Raw genomic sequence first — 16,959 nt, 5'->3', positions numbered from 1 at the left:
TTAATAGAGCATTTTGTGATGCTTTATCCATGAGAGATGGACCTTTCTCTGTGTTACAGAGCAGGTCTAGCTAGGATAGAACTTAATATGGCAAAGTGGTATTGCTCAGTGGTATGGCCTGCTGATTTATATTTCACAAATGTTGAACACACAGTTGAGATCTGGATATACAAGCAAATAAATTTATATTCATAGGGTAATTTGGCGAAATTGTCCTGCTGTCATGGGTAATGTTTTCCTCGTGCTTTCAATGTCTTTGTGACTTTTATTACTGTGGTCTTTTCACCAGTTCTTATGGAGTGAGCATGCATGGGTTCGGATCCCATTAAGGGTGCAAATAGTTTTATATTTATATTGTTGGGTCGCTTCCAATGCAGATTTGTTGCACTAACATGGATAATTTTCTTCCCATGTTTTTTAACATCTTATGACTTTATTTACCCATGGATCCTTCGACAGGTTTTTATGTTGTAGAGTATATTATTGTTCACCTAAATTATTATGAATTCCCGGTCTTTTTCTATTGTTCTAGACTGGTTTTATTCTACTTAGAGACTTTTAATGGTCAGTACTGAGAGTAAGTAACTTGTTCAACAATAAAACCCCATCCTCGGGGTACCTAGGGCAGAACTTAAGGGTGACCTATATGTAATAAAAAAGTAGTTTTGGACTTTTGAAGTACTTTTAATTCCAAACTTCAATTTGGACACAGTTTTATTTTAAAACCAGCCTGCAAGGAGAGCCTGGCTTTAAAATGGCACCAAACACCACAACAATGCACACTTAAGTGCATTAAGTCCACTGGGGTCGCTACACCTACATGCTCTAACATACACTAGGGACTTACAGGTAGCTTGTCTTGGCTGATTAACATGATACTAATAACCATATACGTTTGAAGGACAGAGAACTGGCCCTGGGCCTAGTTAGCAGAAACCAGGGCACTTTCAGAGTCAGGAACCACCAGTATCAGTCCAAACATGGGGTGATCAGAGCAAAAAAGATGACTTTCCTACTCCTGTTTCAAGACTATCCTCTTCATCTCGGAAGACTAGGTTTTCAGTTGTCTCTCCTTCATCTGCCTCATCCTGTCACTGGATTATGGATGTTTTTCTGCAGCTTCCTCTACATCAAGAGGAAACAATATTCAAAGGGAGAGTATGAAGCCAGTTATCACTTATTTATCCTCTAACCTTAATGTACCAATGGAGGAAGAACAGTCTGATACTAGCTGTAACTGGTTTAGGCAATTTCACAGACCACTCCTACCCAGAGGCCCTATCATTCCAGCAGTCAGAAATCTTCTAAAAAGGGAGTAGAAAGATCCTGCTGGTGTATCAATACCTAGTTTTACAGGTAGAGTCTATCATTTAATCTAGGTAAACACTGACCTTCCACAGACCCTAGCAAATGACCCTCTGCTAGCACGTCTTACTCGGAAACCTTTCTTGCTCTCTTTTAAAGGATGTGAGTTTGCCTGATGCATGTGATAAGATGGTAGAGACTGCTCTGAAGCGGTCTCATGCCGGCCTTAGTTTTGCTTGGGGTCAGAGATCCATACCGGCTACACCTCTCAGTTGCTAGTTAAAGTCTTTCAAGCACTTTCCTCTAGTATAGAGCCGGGCAAAGATTATTTTGTAGTTGTTGGGAAGGATGGACGTCCGGGCGAGATACTTGTCAGATCTGGTGTAGGATAATTTAAGGGCATCAGGGATTGCTTCTGCCAGAGCAATATGTACTGGACGTCATTTATATCTGCGTAGTTGGACAGCTGATGCTGCCCACTAGGGTTGTTTGCTAGGGTTGCCGTATAGTGGAAATTGTTTCTTTGTTGAAGAGTTCAAAGAGCTGCTTAGACATTCATCTACATCTAAGAAGCACACAACATCTCTTTGATCAGAGCACAAATGTTCCAAGGACAAGAAACGAAGATATGAGGGCTACAGAAAGTGGAGAACCGATTTTTGTCAAAACAGATCAAGATTCCAACCCATCAGTGACCAGTCTAATGTCCCTTTGTGACAGCCAGGAGGTAGAGGAGGACAGAAGCAAGTTCCCTGACTAGTCCAGAAATTTGGAGATTCTGGTTGGAGACTGACATATATTTTCAGCAAATCAGCAAAAGATGGGTCCCTTGTATCATTTCACAGTTTTACTCTGTCAAGGTGTGGTCCCAGTTTCCAGATCCCCATTTTGTAAACATGCCATGGGTAGTAGGTGCAGAGATGAGAGATTTTTTTGGGGAGAGCATTATCACCTTAATTGAGAAAAAGGTAATTGTTCCTGCTCCCCCACAGGAGAAAGGAAGAGGATGTTACTCTCATATTTTTCCTGGTAAAGAAATCCTCAGCACATTATCAAATAATTATCTACTTATGCTTTCTCGATTCATATATTCCCAGAGTGTGCTTCAAGATGAATACCCTACAGAGGGTTATTCCTTTGCTCAGAGATGGAGATTTTCTAACCAAGATATATCTCCAAGATGCATATGTGCATGTTCTGATCACCCCACCCCACCATAAGTATCATTGATTTGCCACCAGCAGTCAGAATTGGCAATTTATTTTGAGTCCACCCATTTGGTATTATGAGTTCTCCCAGAGTGCTTACTGCTTACCAAGGCGTTGGTACCAGTCCTGGAATTAGTGCTCCGGAAGGAACTGTAGTACACCCTTACCTGAACAATCTTTTGATTCAATCTTTGACCCTGGAACAGGCTTTGAAGGGCACTTAAATAACTATTGAGACCTATCAGAAATTTGGTTTCCTCATCATTTGGGCCAAGTTCCATTTATTTCAATGTCAGAAGAATGAATACATAGGTACGATGTTTGACACCACAAGAGGATGTGATTTCTTACCGGACATCAGGAGGGAAAGGCTTCAATCTTGTGTATTTGTTGGTCAGGTCATAAACTCCAGTGAGGCAGTGGTTGTGGGTCTAAGGAGACCCAGCAAATTGTAATCTACATGAATTATTAAAAGTTCCCTACTGTCTATGTACGTTTCCTGTATGTTGTGTATTTCTTGGAAGATGCAGTGTATTGGCATGGGTACACCTCAGTCTCCTACGGAATGGGACGAGTGAGGCGAAGAGGAGGTAATGGCCAGATTACTTACCAGTAATCTTCATTATTCAGATTTTTTCTCACTCATACCAGTACTTACAACTCCCCCACCACTTCTTCATCAGCGTGTTTTCTATCATAAGACTTTAGTACACAGCAGGAGGTGGGAAAGTGGATGAAGGGCTAAATTGCTAAATATCTTTGGGATTTATATAAAGTCAAGAAAGCTTTAGGAAAGGGTGGAATGCCGTAATGCTGCCACATTGCTCAGTCATTTAAGGGCTGGGGTGAGTGAGGAAAATTCGGAATAATGAAGATTAACGGTAAGTAATCCAGCCATTCCTTCTCCACATTGGGTCCTCAAATGGACATCCTGCGGATGAATGGCACTCATTCTGCCCATTACTTCACCACATTGGCTCCTCCTTTGAGCATTGTGAGGATTAAGGCCACTCATACTACCCAGATGCGTTGATTCCATGTCAGCATTGGATGGACGTATGGTTCCCGCACTGATTTCTTCTGGAAAACTCAAACTGAAGTCAATGTGCTCACACTCGCTTTAGTCAAGAGCATGTGGTGATGGCTTGCTGCAATGGCCTGGGCACTATAATATGTAAGGCGCATTGTTTAGGTGTGCATCACAGCGCACCTTTAAACAAGTGCGCTGGGTACAAACATAAACATTGTGCCAGATTACAATGAATACACTGCCCTCATGGCAGCCGCAAACCCGAGTCTGCCCTGGGGGGCAGCGCATTGAGTGAAATAAGGAGTGGCTGCTTTAACAAGGTGCCTCTGGTGTGTGGATGAGAGTGCCTCATGCTGTCTGGATTGACCTCTAAAACATTGATGACATGAGATGACAGTTTGCTTGCCTCGGCTGTGGCTGTTGTGCTCACTTTTTGGTGTCCGTGGAGTAACAGAACAGGAAAATCCACCATTATGCCCTAACGCAGCATGCAGCAAAGTTGCCGAAGGTAACAAAGGTGTAACGCCTTTTTGAAGTAAATGACTGATTACTTCTAGTTGCCTATTCTTATCATATTATATTGGAATAGTGTGTATGAATTGTATGTCCATATTTCTCCTTAGCTCAAAATGAATCAAAATTTCCTGGGTCTGTTCTGGGGTTGTTGAAAATCACCTGTCACCCCATTGCAGTGAAGATACCACAAATGTTGAGTTATTTTCCAAGCTCTATTCATAATAGCAATCCCGTACCTTTGCCAACCCCTTCTGAACCCAACTACCACCCAACAGTCCCTATGTAATACTTCAAAATAAGCATTTTAGGCAGATCACAGGGCTTCTGGTATTTTATTCACATAGGAGCATAATAATACACTTAGGGCCAGATGTATCAAAGAGTTGTATCCATTTTGTGTCTATGGCAAAATGTGTTCATAAATATGGCCCTTAATGAGGAATGCATATTGCACATAAAATTTCTACTACAATCAGGCCCTCCCAAACCATCTGCCCCTGCTTTCAAGAGCTGTTCACGGGTAGAAGAGTCATAGAGGCCATACACCACAGGGCCTGACAGTACCCACATGGCATCCCGCCACTTTCCAACATCACCCTTAGCTTTATCTTTCCCACAAATGCAACTCAAATATAAAAAACACCCAAGTATATAAAAACCCAAATAGCCGCATATATAAAAGGAATTATAATTATACCTGGACTCCTCCCAACCAATGCTCACTACACTCGGTGCCTCTCCCCGCCCCCCTGAATTTGTGCACTCTAATCTCCATTGAGCCAGTGGCACTGCAGTGACAGACATTCTGAGACCCTTGTCAGACTAGCCTGGAATTTGTGGGAAACTATTTTTATTTCCAATAGTTGCACTTGAGGCACTGAATACCCTGAATTAGAATCTGGTATTAATGCTAGAAGCTCTGATTAAGAGCCATGTATAGTAAGTTTACTTAGGGTGGATGATATTGTAGTCGTTGCTTGTGAGAGTAATAATTTAGGTAGGTCTATGTGCAAGCAAACCATTTACAGATGCATTTTCTTGCAGTTAAACTGTTAAACTCTTGCAGCCAAGTTTTGTCCTGGGTGTTTCAGGGTTCTCTCAACTAGAGAAGTTGCTGCCACCTCAAAATTGTTGAGAAGAGTGCATGTGCACAAAATTTGTGAAACAAATATTCGGTCCTCTGTGCATTCCTTTGTAAAGAAACATTGCTTGGGCATGGAGATAAGGTTTTTGGAAGGACTGTTCTCAAGTGGTTCTTCTGTGACTTGGTGCCTGTCCTTGCCCCACATTCTGTAGGAATGCTTTGGGAATTGTTAATTTAAGGTATATGTAAGAGCCTTGATCCATTAGAAGAACAAGTTACTTACCTTTGGTAAAGTTATTTTTGATGGAATATCCAGCTCCCACAGATTCCTTACTGCTTCCGATTCGCCCTCGCTCATAATGGCTGTGAATCTGTTAAATTATTTTTATACTATCCTCTGTTGTGTCCTAACCTTAAATCGTTGCAGAGATCAGATTGTATGTGACCACTGGCACAAGTGCAATTAATCGTTTAACATTACATCATAACTGAAGTCAACACAGCTTTGATGACAAGTCACCTTGTGCCTACTAATGCCAGTTGGATGCAACAGCTTGAAAAACGTCTAAGCTTCAGTGTGAGCCTGAAAGGGAGGTCGAACTTCTTTCTTTACCCCAAACATTCACTGGAGACAAATATAAATCAAAGGACAAAAGCCATTTTATAAGAGAAGGCAAATATTTCTGTCCAGTGTTGAATGTCCAGGTTCAGAGCTTCTGCAATGAGTACCAGTTTCTATACATATCTGAGGGTTGGCTTCTGTTACCCGCACGAAGACTCTTCAGATGATTTGTCAAGGTAAATGTATTTCGTGCATTGCTGGGTACAGTAGAGTAGTTTGAATAGTTACCTTATTTTACTGCATGTAGCATTTATGACTGAGACATTGATTTGCATATTTTATTCTTTTTAGAAATGGAAGGAGAATGTTTTGCATGCAAATATCTTGAAGCCTACCCTTAATCGTGATAGATGGAGTTGGATGCACCGCCACCTCGATTTTGATCTTTACAAGAGGCCGTCTCTTTTCTTTGATACATCACCTCCAATAATAACTCATCTGCCTGGTAAGAAATCTTTCATTTGTAGATGAAAATAACTAGGGTTTGTCTTTTGTATGTTTACCTTATAAAGTATATACTTCTAATTAAAAAATATTGTACTTACACAGAAAAAGATTAAATGAATCCCTATTAAAACACGATTGAAATGCTTAATTGAATAATTGATTAAAATTAAGGGAGCATCAGCAACAATTGAAACAAGTGTAGTTTCCCAAACACAATTTCCCCATAACTGTACAAGCAGTCGGATCCTTTTTAACAACCACTAACTCTGCAACTTAAAATAAAACCATCTCCCTGAGGTATAGAAACAAAGCACCTTGAGGATAGTACATATTAAATTATATATGACATTGGCTAGATTTAAAGTTTGACAGATGGTGCTTTGTCCGTCTGTGTGGAAAGGAGGATTACAGCCATCACCCTAACGGACTATCGTCCCCCAAATGTGGAAATCAATGTGGATCCAGCAGTGATCATTCTATCTTTATAGGAACAACCTTCATACAGTTTTGAAGACCGTTCACCAGAATTCTAGTTTTTTTGTTTCTGCATTTTGTTACTGAAAATCAAAAAAGTGATGACTATCTCTCCCTGGGAGTTTTAATCCTGGGATGTGGGATCACATTTTTATGTGTCCCATTGCCATAGTTTGCCTGGTACTGAGGAACAGGAAAAAACTCACCTGACAACCACTATAACTAGAGTGGCAGTGGGATGGGCCTTATTATGATAGCCACTACTCCAACGGAACATCATAGGTAGTGTTCCTGTGACCGAGCCAACAAGTGCTCCCTTGATGGGAAGCTGATGGCCCAACCATCTATTAATGAGGCAAACGGACCATCAGTTTGGCAGATAAGGTGCTTCATCGTATTTGTGACACTATCATGTCTCCCAAACTCTAAATCAACCCCATAGTCTGCTGCAAATAGTGTACAGTTGGACAAGATGCATTGGCAAGTACCTAAGTAATTACCTTTTAACAACGGGATTTTCCCAAATTTCCTATTTGTCTGCCCTCAATGGGAGGAAAACATCATATTGGCCCTTAATAAATTCACATTGGGAATGAACAGCCAGCATCTGAACCATATCCTTGTATATGGAGGCAGAAAAACAGACTAAAATGTCTTGACGTCTGATCTTAACCTGGTCCTCCCTTGTAACAAAAGCTTTATATTTTGCTGTCAAACAACAGGCACTCCTGGATGTCAATCTGGATGTTTTCAAAATACTGCTGACCAAAATCAAATGTAGAAATATCAGTCTTGGATTTGATTGTTGTGTGACACAAGGGCGTGATTTAGTGGAGAGAGCTGTAGGGGCTTCTGCGAGCGAAAAAAGGCAGACATCCCGTTCCCTGTGTTCTGATATCCCTGGTTCACAGTTGCAGGAGGATGTTTTTTCAGTGGCAGAACTGCAGGCCGCTATGTCATTGGGTGCACCAGTTTGGTGGCAGTGAAAACTGATATTGTGTTGGACGGGCACTAAATTAGGTATTTCCGCCAGCAAGGCCACACCACTGTGCAAAGGTCCCTGATGTGCAGATAGAAAACTCCCAGGACATAAAGTGCACTGCAATTGCTGGTCCTGAAATTTACCCTTCTTGCCATTGGGTACATTTACAAAACACTCCCTGGTCCACAGGGATGTGGAGGAGGTGAAAAGGCTTAGTGAATGTGGAGCCTTTGGGTAAGAGGCTGGGGTTAACAAGGGCAAAGTACAGTTTCAAAGAGAAGAGGCACAGTTGAGTTGCTTTCCTATGCTGGCGGGAGCCGTTTCGGGTGTTTAGGAGGAAGAACCAGCTGAATTGAGGGGAAATTCTAAATTTGGCTGTTTGCCTGCTGCCAGTGTGGCAGAGTTGTGCCTTCGGGACACTGGCAATTTCGCAGTTGGACCACCAAACTTTAATGGGGTCTGCTGAGCTTTTGGGTATTAGTTACTGGCTAAAATCATACGAAAACCCTCAGTCATCCTGATGTCTTTATGAGAAGTGACATCACCAACGGCAATCAAAATGTGTGAAAAGGTAACTACATACCTTTAAAATCCCAGTGAAAAGAATATACGTTTATTATTCGTTACGATGATTATGAATTACTGGCATGGGAATCTGCTGAGTGCCCATTAGACATTCTCAGTATGCCCGGTTGTGACCATCATATGTGAAATATTTGCCTACCTGCCTAGATATTACCACCATGTACTAAGGTGCGTAGGGCCAGATGTAGCAAAGGGTTTTTCCCATTCTGTGTCAATGGGAAAATGTGTTCGTACGTGTGGCCCTTATTCACAAGCCCCTTGCGCCGACGATGCATCACTTTTTCCCCATATAAAAAGTGACGCTCCAGCAGCACACAGGGCTTGTAAATAAGCCCCTAAATGTTCTGTTAAACCGACCTGGCTGCTGCCATCATGCATCACAGGATGCTTTTCAGTGGCTTTATGTGTTGATGTCATGTGCACGGGTGCTGCTATCTTATGGCAGAGCTGCTGATCAGTGTATGAGAGTGCTTTCTTTAGATGAACAGGATCTGCTCTGTGCCCCTGAGTTCTGCCACTAAAAGCCAGGGGCCGGTCTATATGTATGGAGATCGTCAATATCTGCTAGGTGGCTACCAGGTGTGCCTGGCAGAGTATAATAAGGAATCAGAAATTACTTTGGCTTACATATCCTGATACTTCTTGTTGATGGCAGCATATGCTAGGCAGCTCCTCATCGTTAGTGGACAAGTGCATTAAGGAATGTCTTTTTTTCCAGTCACTGGTCCAAGTTGCACATTTCACCCTCTCTACTACTGAGTGGAATACTTATATACACTTACTGGCGTACATTCGTGATGTTTCAGAATGTTCAAATTATTCTTTGCTACATGTTACACACCACAGATCTACACTTTATCAGTCCCTTGGGTGTCAAGTGTCTCATTCATCCTTTCAATGTATAATCTTCGCCTTTTGCAGTCTCGATGTAAAAAGGGTCATTTCCACAGTAATGATACCGAGATTTCCCTGTGCCCAAATCGGTTTAAATAACTCGCAGGACTTTCAGTCACTCCAGTGAATATTCTTGGAGTCACAGTTTTATCACAGTGATTCCATTGCAAAGATCCCTAGTTTCTCAATGTTGGCCAATACCCAGCTCAGCCATCCTACGTGAATGCTGGTTCTGGATGTCACCTGTTGTGGTGGGACAAAGCAAGGGCCCTGGGATCTTGCAGGAGCAACAGGACACCACCTGTGGACACAACGAGGGAGGGGACGGAAATAGTGAGAGTGGAACAGTAAGAGGCGGGGTTAGCTCAACATGTCAACACTTCCAGCGGTATAACACAAGAACACCTACAACATCTTCTGCAACAGCACAATAATCGCTTAAGCACTATACAGAACACAATGTTGAGAGACGATGCAGACCTATCCATTGTTTCAGCTCTTACAAGCATTTTCCTTCAGTACACAAGCTCTTGGTTATACATGCCAGAACTTGTGAGATTTATTTAGGAGTATGCTTGGGGTTTGTTGGTTTAAACCTATGCAGCACCCCTCTTGTGAACAGTGGCTCAGTTGTCAGAATTGGTGATTGTAAATCTCCAGCGTTGTCCCAGAAATAGGAAACAGACAACGGAACATGTTGGGAGCACCTTCGTATCCTACCCGCATGTCTGATGCACATTGACCAACCACAGGCATCTTTACAAGCAGCCCTGACATATGACGGCAACACAGGGTCACACTGAGCTTCCTCTTGGGACGACATCCCACACTGAGCGGTCAGTCATATGTGACAGCAGCATCCAACACATTAAATAGACCATTAATCTATTCCATGAAATAGCTTGATGTTATTGGCAACACCCAGACACATTCAGCATTACCCAGTAACATGACAGCAGCACCTGATCAGTACTCTGAAGTGTGGTTGCTGCACCCAAACAGACTGGACAGATATGTAACCCAAGGTAATTATAGATTACTGCATATGTCATACTGTGGAGCCAATCAATAGCTGGACACTAATCCCAATTCAGCTGGCCTCAGGAGTTACCAGCCGAATTAGGGTTGTAAGTCTAGAGGGCTCACCACAAGACAGGAATGGTTCACCCCAGCATTTCATCTGCTGAAAATGGTCAATAACAACTGGGAACCAATACAGAAACAACAAGCTCTGCATTTTATTTCCCATCCCAGCTTCAAATCATGGAACAGCCCAGTACAGTAGCCAAAATTCTGTGTGCGAAAGGTAATACCACAACTGATATTACTGTTGCCCCTGTATTTGGTCACTCCTGATTGAGCCCTGTGTGGATGGACAGGTAATGAACTGGGTATGTAAAGGCCAGGGACATTGTGAGTGCATGCAGTAGTGTTAATAAAGGAGTGAGTGATTGGAGGGAATGCACATTTTAAATTTGATGAATTTGATATTTTTTACGTTCGAATCTGTTGATTGAGAAAGAAGCACTCAGAAAAAGTAGTGCAAAACCAAAAAAATCCAAGTTATCTCATTACAATTGCCTCCATATACTACATTCTAAGAAAGCAGGCTGAATTAAAAAATAGTCTATTGCTAATTGATAACACTGCATAAACAAAACGCTAGGTCTTTGAACTTCAAGAGGGAGAAAAAAGAAAAGGAAAAAAAACAAAGAGACAAAGATATCAAAAAATTATTCATTAAAAAGAAAGCATTCTCTATTCCCCACCCCAATAACCCTTAGAATATTAGGACCCTCAACGTTTCACTTTAAACACTACTCTCAGAAACGCTGGGTACTCTGCTGATGCAGTCAAACCCCTTGTGCCCCACTTTTCCTTCATATCAGCAGGTCTCTTCTCCTAGTGAGTGTGTCCAGATTGAGGTCTGGTAAGAACAGAAGAAGGTTCCCAACTAGATGCAGCTCCTTCTTTTTAATCTCCTCTCCAGTCAGCTATGGCCGTGCATCCTACCGTAGACCCGCCACATTTTTCCTAGAGGAAGGATAGTAAACAGTGCAACAAACCTGCTGCAAACCAGCCCCCTCACCCATCAAATACATCATCATCATCTTTAACCTCTGCACTGACAATGAGTGCCTGTGATGGTATTCCCAGGATTTGAAGGAGGAGGTTGTACATTTTCTCAATCTTCTCATCCATTTTCGCCATTCCCTCAGTTGCATTTCTTCAGAGGGTCGGTCAGTCTTGCACCTCAGTGTCCAGAGCTTTGTGTGTACCTCCAACACTTGGCACTTCACACCACCTTCTTGTGTTCTTTCTCCACACTCTGTCCACTGCTAGCCAGGTTCTGCAACTTGCTCTCTGCTTTCAATACAGCATATTCAATAACCACAATCTACTCTGCAACATCAGGATATAAAGGAGCGATTGAGCCCTCTCACCTTGCATGATGTCAGCTTTTTCAGGATCACAATGATTCTTAACAGAGGGACACTTCTTCAGTCCAGAAAAGTCCTCTTTTCTTCTCTGAGGCTCTTCCATGATTCAGAGTGGCACAATAAGTCTGCAAAGGTGCAGTTGTTTAGCTTCAGTGCCTCCCGGTGGATACCCTGAATCTACTAATCAGGTCAGTGCTTCTTTGGGCCCCCATGCTTAGCGGGAAGCAAGATGCATGCCAAGAGAGCCAGCTTCTAGTCGCACCTCACTTGCATGTCTGAGTTGCACAGGTATGCCCAGTACGCCTGCCAACAGAGCCAGCCTCTACCCCTCATGTATTTGTGAGTTGTACAGGTATGTCCCGACCTGGGTCCCGTGCACACTGTGCATCTGCAACCCTACCATACTCAACTTATGGGTCCTAAAAATGGCAAAACCAGTATTGGGTTGCTTGTGTTACCATTCAGGGAGGACCAGGCATGGCAGATTGGATGGACTGTTCCTATTGGAGCAGGGTCAAGATTGATTTGCATATGGCTGGATCCAAATTGAAGTGACATAGTATGAAAAATAATGATGGACTGGGATGCAGCCCAGAGTAATTACCAGTGGTTGAGATTATGTGAAGTATTTCTCTGCTGCTTCTAGGCATGTCCTTGGGCAGCGCAGTGGCATAACAAAGGTCCTCGCAGCCCCTGCAGTTTGGGGAGGACCGAACTCCATGGGGCCCCCTCAGCACAATACCCTGGCCTGAGAGCTCCTGAGTCAGTCCAGAGGGGGGGGACTCCTTGTACTTTACAGGTTGACCCCTGCAGGTTCATCTCAGAGTCAGATTGGATGGTAGAAGGAAACAAGCCACCAGCTGTCTAGCCACTACGGTGGGTAAAGGCTTGGTTCCTCCCTACCAGATCTCACTCCAGCATGCTCTAGGCAGAGTAATGACAGTGAGCTAGCAAAGGGGATGGGGTCGATCTTTGCGCTTCCAGGTAAAGCAGCCATCTTGTTTCCTAGGTGCGTTTACCCACCTTCCTCCCTCCCTCCGTCACCCCCAATCTTTTGGCTTTTATGGTTTTCAGAATAGTGACCATCAGATGTAAACTTATCAAATTCAGATTTCATACGCAAGCCAATGTACAATAGTCCGCATTTAAACTTGGTACACATTGCTACATAGACATCTGAAGGCTTTGCTATTTTAGAGGCACTTATTGTGGAGGGAGGTTTCCAATTGGATGAACTGGAAAGATATATTTAATTGTTACATAAAAGCAGGTTTATCATGGGACCATGGGGCTGCTAATAGTCTGTGCCCAACGAATTCTGCCCAGTGCTTGTAGCTGACTTGAGCTGCTGTGAGGTGGTCTGAGCAGTTCCGGTATTAGCGTCCCACTCTCAGGGTAATGAATAGCCAAAGTTTACTTAAAGGACTACCTTGTGAATGGGAAGCAGTTTAGAATTTGTGTGGCCCATTCTTAGTTACGCAAGTTTGGGGCTGACTGAATTAAACAGCAACTGTAGTTGCTATTCAAGGTTTTTTGTCAGGTAGTATAATGAAAATTTGTCATTATTGTATCATCATTAATATTCAACATTGAATATCTCTGTACAGTTGCAGGGTCATGGAATGCTTTTTAGCAGATATAAATGCGATTTTCTAATTTAAAAAAAAACTATATTGAGGCTTTTTTAAAAATCTTGCAACACAGATAAATGGGTTCACTGGCACAATATCATGGTAAAAATATCGTTGGCACAAATATTGTGCCAAAAATATTGTTTACCTCTATATTGTGCTCCTATACCCTCAATCGTAAGTACACAACTATCAGAAAACAAATATCGTTGACACTAATATTGTCCAAAAATATCATTTTTTAAAATATAGAGTAGTAAATGTTAAATATTTTGATATATAAATTTAACATAATGTAAATTAAATATAGTCCACTAATATTTAATACTATATATAAATAAATATATGCTTACATAAATATACAAACACATACATGTGGGTGCATATTTACACAAATTAATTAATAATAACATTAATTGCACATTATATACATTTTTATTATTTTAAGTTTAATATGAAGATATATATATATGTGTATAATCATTGTAAGAAAATGTAAAATATTACTAACATTAAAATGATGTAAATTAATATTTTTTATAATTATGATAATGATGTTAGACTATACACATATGTGTATGTGTGCACTAAGCCACCTTAACTATGTATCATGTGATCAACTCCGCAACTAACGTTCTGAGTTTGAGTGGAAAGGCACTTTAATAAGTTTCAAAGCAGCACTTAGGGCCTAATTACGAGTAGGGCAGTCCTAAGTCATGGTGGCGATCTGACCTCAATCTTGGTGGTCCAACCACCAGATTACGATCCTGGCAGTCGGACTGCCAGGAGACCGCCGCCACCACCAGGATCATGGGTCTTGACGGGTTGGCAGCGGTGCAAGTCGTGATCAAGCACAGCAGTGCTGATGTCGGCACTGCAGTGCTGATCATAACTTGCCTTTCTTCCAGCCTTTTGATGGCGGGGTCACTCCATTATAAAGGCTGGCAGAACGGCTAGAACAGTGCCACAAGGAGACCCCTGCACTGCCCTGACCATGTCGTGAGCAGAGCCATGGTGTATGTGTACATATATATATATATATATCATATATATATATATATAAATATATGTATACAGATAGTTATAGATATATATGATATAGTTTATGTATTATATATAATAATATATGAATAAAAAGTAATTAATTGACACAGATAAAGAAAATATTAAAAAAATTGAAAAATTGAAAAAGCACATTTAGTAAAATATTATAAATTTTAAAATAAACATAAAAATAAAAACAAATAATATCAAATACAAAAAAATTAAAGCAATTAATGCTATGAAATCTATTTAACTAATATTCTGAAAGCTATTGGAGTATAAGAATATTAAATATACCATTCCCACTCTAATTTATGCACCAGCAGGGAAAGTGTTGGACTTCGGAGGAATTATATTTACTATTCCTATTCCAGTCAGTGCAACAGTAGGGAAAGTCTTGGACTTCAGAGGAGTGAAATTTACTATGTCCACTCGAGTCTAAGCAACAGTAAGGAAAGTGTTGGACTTGGGAGAGGTGAACTTTACTGTTCTCACTCCAGTCTGCACAACAGTGGGGAAAGTGTTGGGCTTTTGAGGGGCTACATTTACTACTCCCACTCCAAACACTGCAACATTAGGGAAGGTGTTGGACTTCTGCAGGGCGGGGGGCTACAATTTTGTTTTACCACTACAATCTGTGCAAAAGTAGGGAAAGCGGTGAACTTCAAATAGGTGAAATTTAATATTCCCACTCTAGTCTGCGCAACAGTAGTGAAAGGGTTGGATTTCGGAGGAGTGAAATTTAATATTCTCACTCCATACAAGGCAAAAGTAGGGAAAGCATTGGATTTCAGATAGGTAAAATTTACTATTCCCAATCCAACAGTGCAACACTAGGATTGGTGTTGGATTTAGGAGGGATACAATTTACAATTCCCACTCCAGTCTGTGAAACAGTGAGTAAAACATTGGATTTCTAGTGGGTGAAATTTACTATTTCCACTCTAAACACTACAACAGTAGGGAAAGGTTACTTCAAACATATTACATATATACGTAACAACTGCTATACAAAATGATAAAAATTATTCAGTAACATATATATATATATATATATATATATATATATATATATATATATATATATATGTGTATATATATATATATATTTATATTTTCAATATGTATTCCGTATTTTACATATTTAAAAGTCAATTGAATATTTAATTAACAATTAATAATACATTGTTTATTCATTATTACGTGAAAACCTTCCCACCCTACACCCCTGAAACCTTGCAATCCTCGACTAAAATAATAGTAAAATAAATAGGTATTCCATAAATTACATAATTGAAAATAAATTAAATAATTAATTAACAATGAATAAATAATTATTCATTATTACTTAATTAACTTTCCACCCTATTCCCCTACAAACCTAAAAGCTTGCAAATAACATATAATGAACATAAATCAGTATTACATAAATTACATAATAAATATCAATCATATAATTAAATAAAATGTGTTAAATAATTCTTAATTCACCAAGGGGGGAACTCCCATGCACCACCCATGGGAGGTCCCCCTTGGTGCTAAGTATTGCAAAGCAGAGCTGTTTGCTGTTTTGCAATACTTTACAAAACTTGTTTTGCATTGGAAAGTAAATAGGTAAAAAAAGATTTTGTGTTGATTTGCAACATTTTTGTGATACAAACATAGCACAAAATCTTAGTAAATATACTCCTGTGTCTGCATGAAAACCATTTATTTCACAAACATATACTTACTTGATGATATTCCATTCCTCAACATAAACCAGTCTACTGTCCCCTCATTACCTTCCATAAATGCATACATTTTGAAAAAGTCGAACAGGTCACAAACACGAAAAGGACCACAGTAAGGTATTACTAAGGGCAAACTAAATTGAGCCATTATTACAATTGTCCCTTCTTATGCAGATTCAAGTGCTTTTCCTGCTTGCCATGATGCAGATTGTGGAATCAAGGTATATGGTGAGTTTGTTGGGGTCGACAATTTTAATGTGGTAGGTGACCTGACAATAGATTGACACCCACATGATAGTACACAAGAGTTGGTTTGTTTAAGAAACTGTCATTGGCAAAAGTGGAGTAAGAGCTATTTGGAGATCTGTACATCCTTCTGATAAAGCTTATACTTTTATGTGCATAGAACATATCTGAGAAACCAGAATTGAAAAAGTAGTTCTGTCTGATCATGTCCAGGTGGTTTGGGATTTGGCCTTAGGTCATCACAGGGATGAAAGTAGAAGTGGAGGTTAAGCACACTTTCCTCATAGATAAAATATATGACAAGGAAAGTAAACTGAATGACAAATGGGGATGTTGAGGTATGGAGGCCGAGATGCATTCAAAGCAGTGATTAGGAGCAAATGTATAGTGATGCAGGCTGAATGCATTCAGAATTGGGAGTTCATTATTAAGAAAGCAATAAAAGGGATTCCAATTAACTGTCCTGCATCACAGGGAATCTGAAGTCTCTTGTTTAACGAGATTACAGCATTTAAAAGACAATTAAAAAAGTATTATTGATGGAAAAATCACAGAGGGCACTCTTTAGTCTTAAGCCTGTTTTTTTTAATGAATAGTGCTTTTGATGAGCCAATCGTCTAAATATGGGAAAATGTGTATGTTTTGCCTGCACAGGTTAGCTGCTACTACTGTGAGACACTTAGTGAGGGCAGCTGTGACCCCAAAGGAGACTATCTT

General features: G+C 40.6%; 1 protein-coding gene across 2 annotated transcripts in view; it reads left to right on the top strand.

Annotated features, from left to right (window-relative positions):
* CFAP92 (cilia and flagella associated protein 92 (putative)) overlaps positions 1-16,959 on the top strand; it is a 292,821-nt gene that overhangs the window by 236,946 nt on the left and 38,916 nt on the right. For both annotated transcript variants that reach the window (XM_069206631.1, XM_069206632.1), the window contains exon 15: positions 6,057-6,210. In XM_069206631.1, coding sequence (XP_069062732.1) covers positions 6,057-6,210 — 154 coding nt within the window. The remainder of the gene's footprint in view (positions 1-6,056; positions 6,211-16,959) is intronic.

The sequence above is a fragment of the Pleurodeles waltl genome, chromosome 9, assembly GCF_031143425.1.
Source record: "Pleurodeles waltl isolate 20211129_DDA chromosome 9, aPleWal1.hap1.20221129, whole genome shotgun sequence".
NCBI lineage: Eukaryota > Metazoa > Chordata > Amphibia > Caudata > Salamandridae > Pleurodeles > Pleurodeles waltl.
The sequence above is the reverse complement of the archived record's forward strand: the minus strand, read 5'-3'. Positions and strand labels throughout refer to the sequence as shown.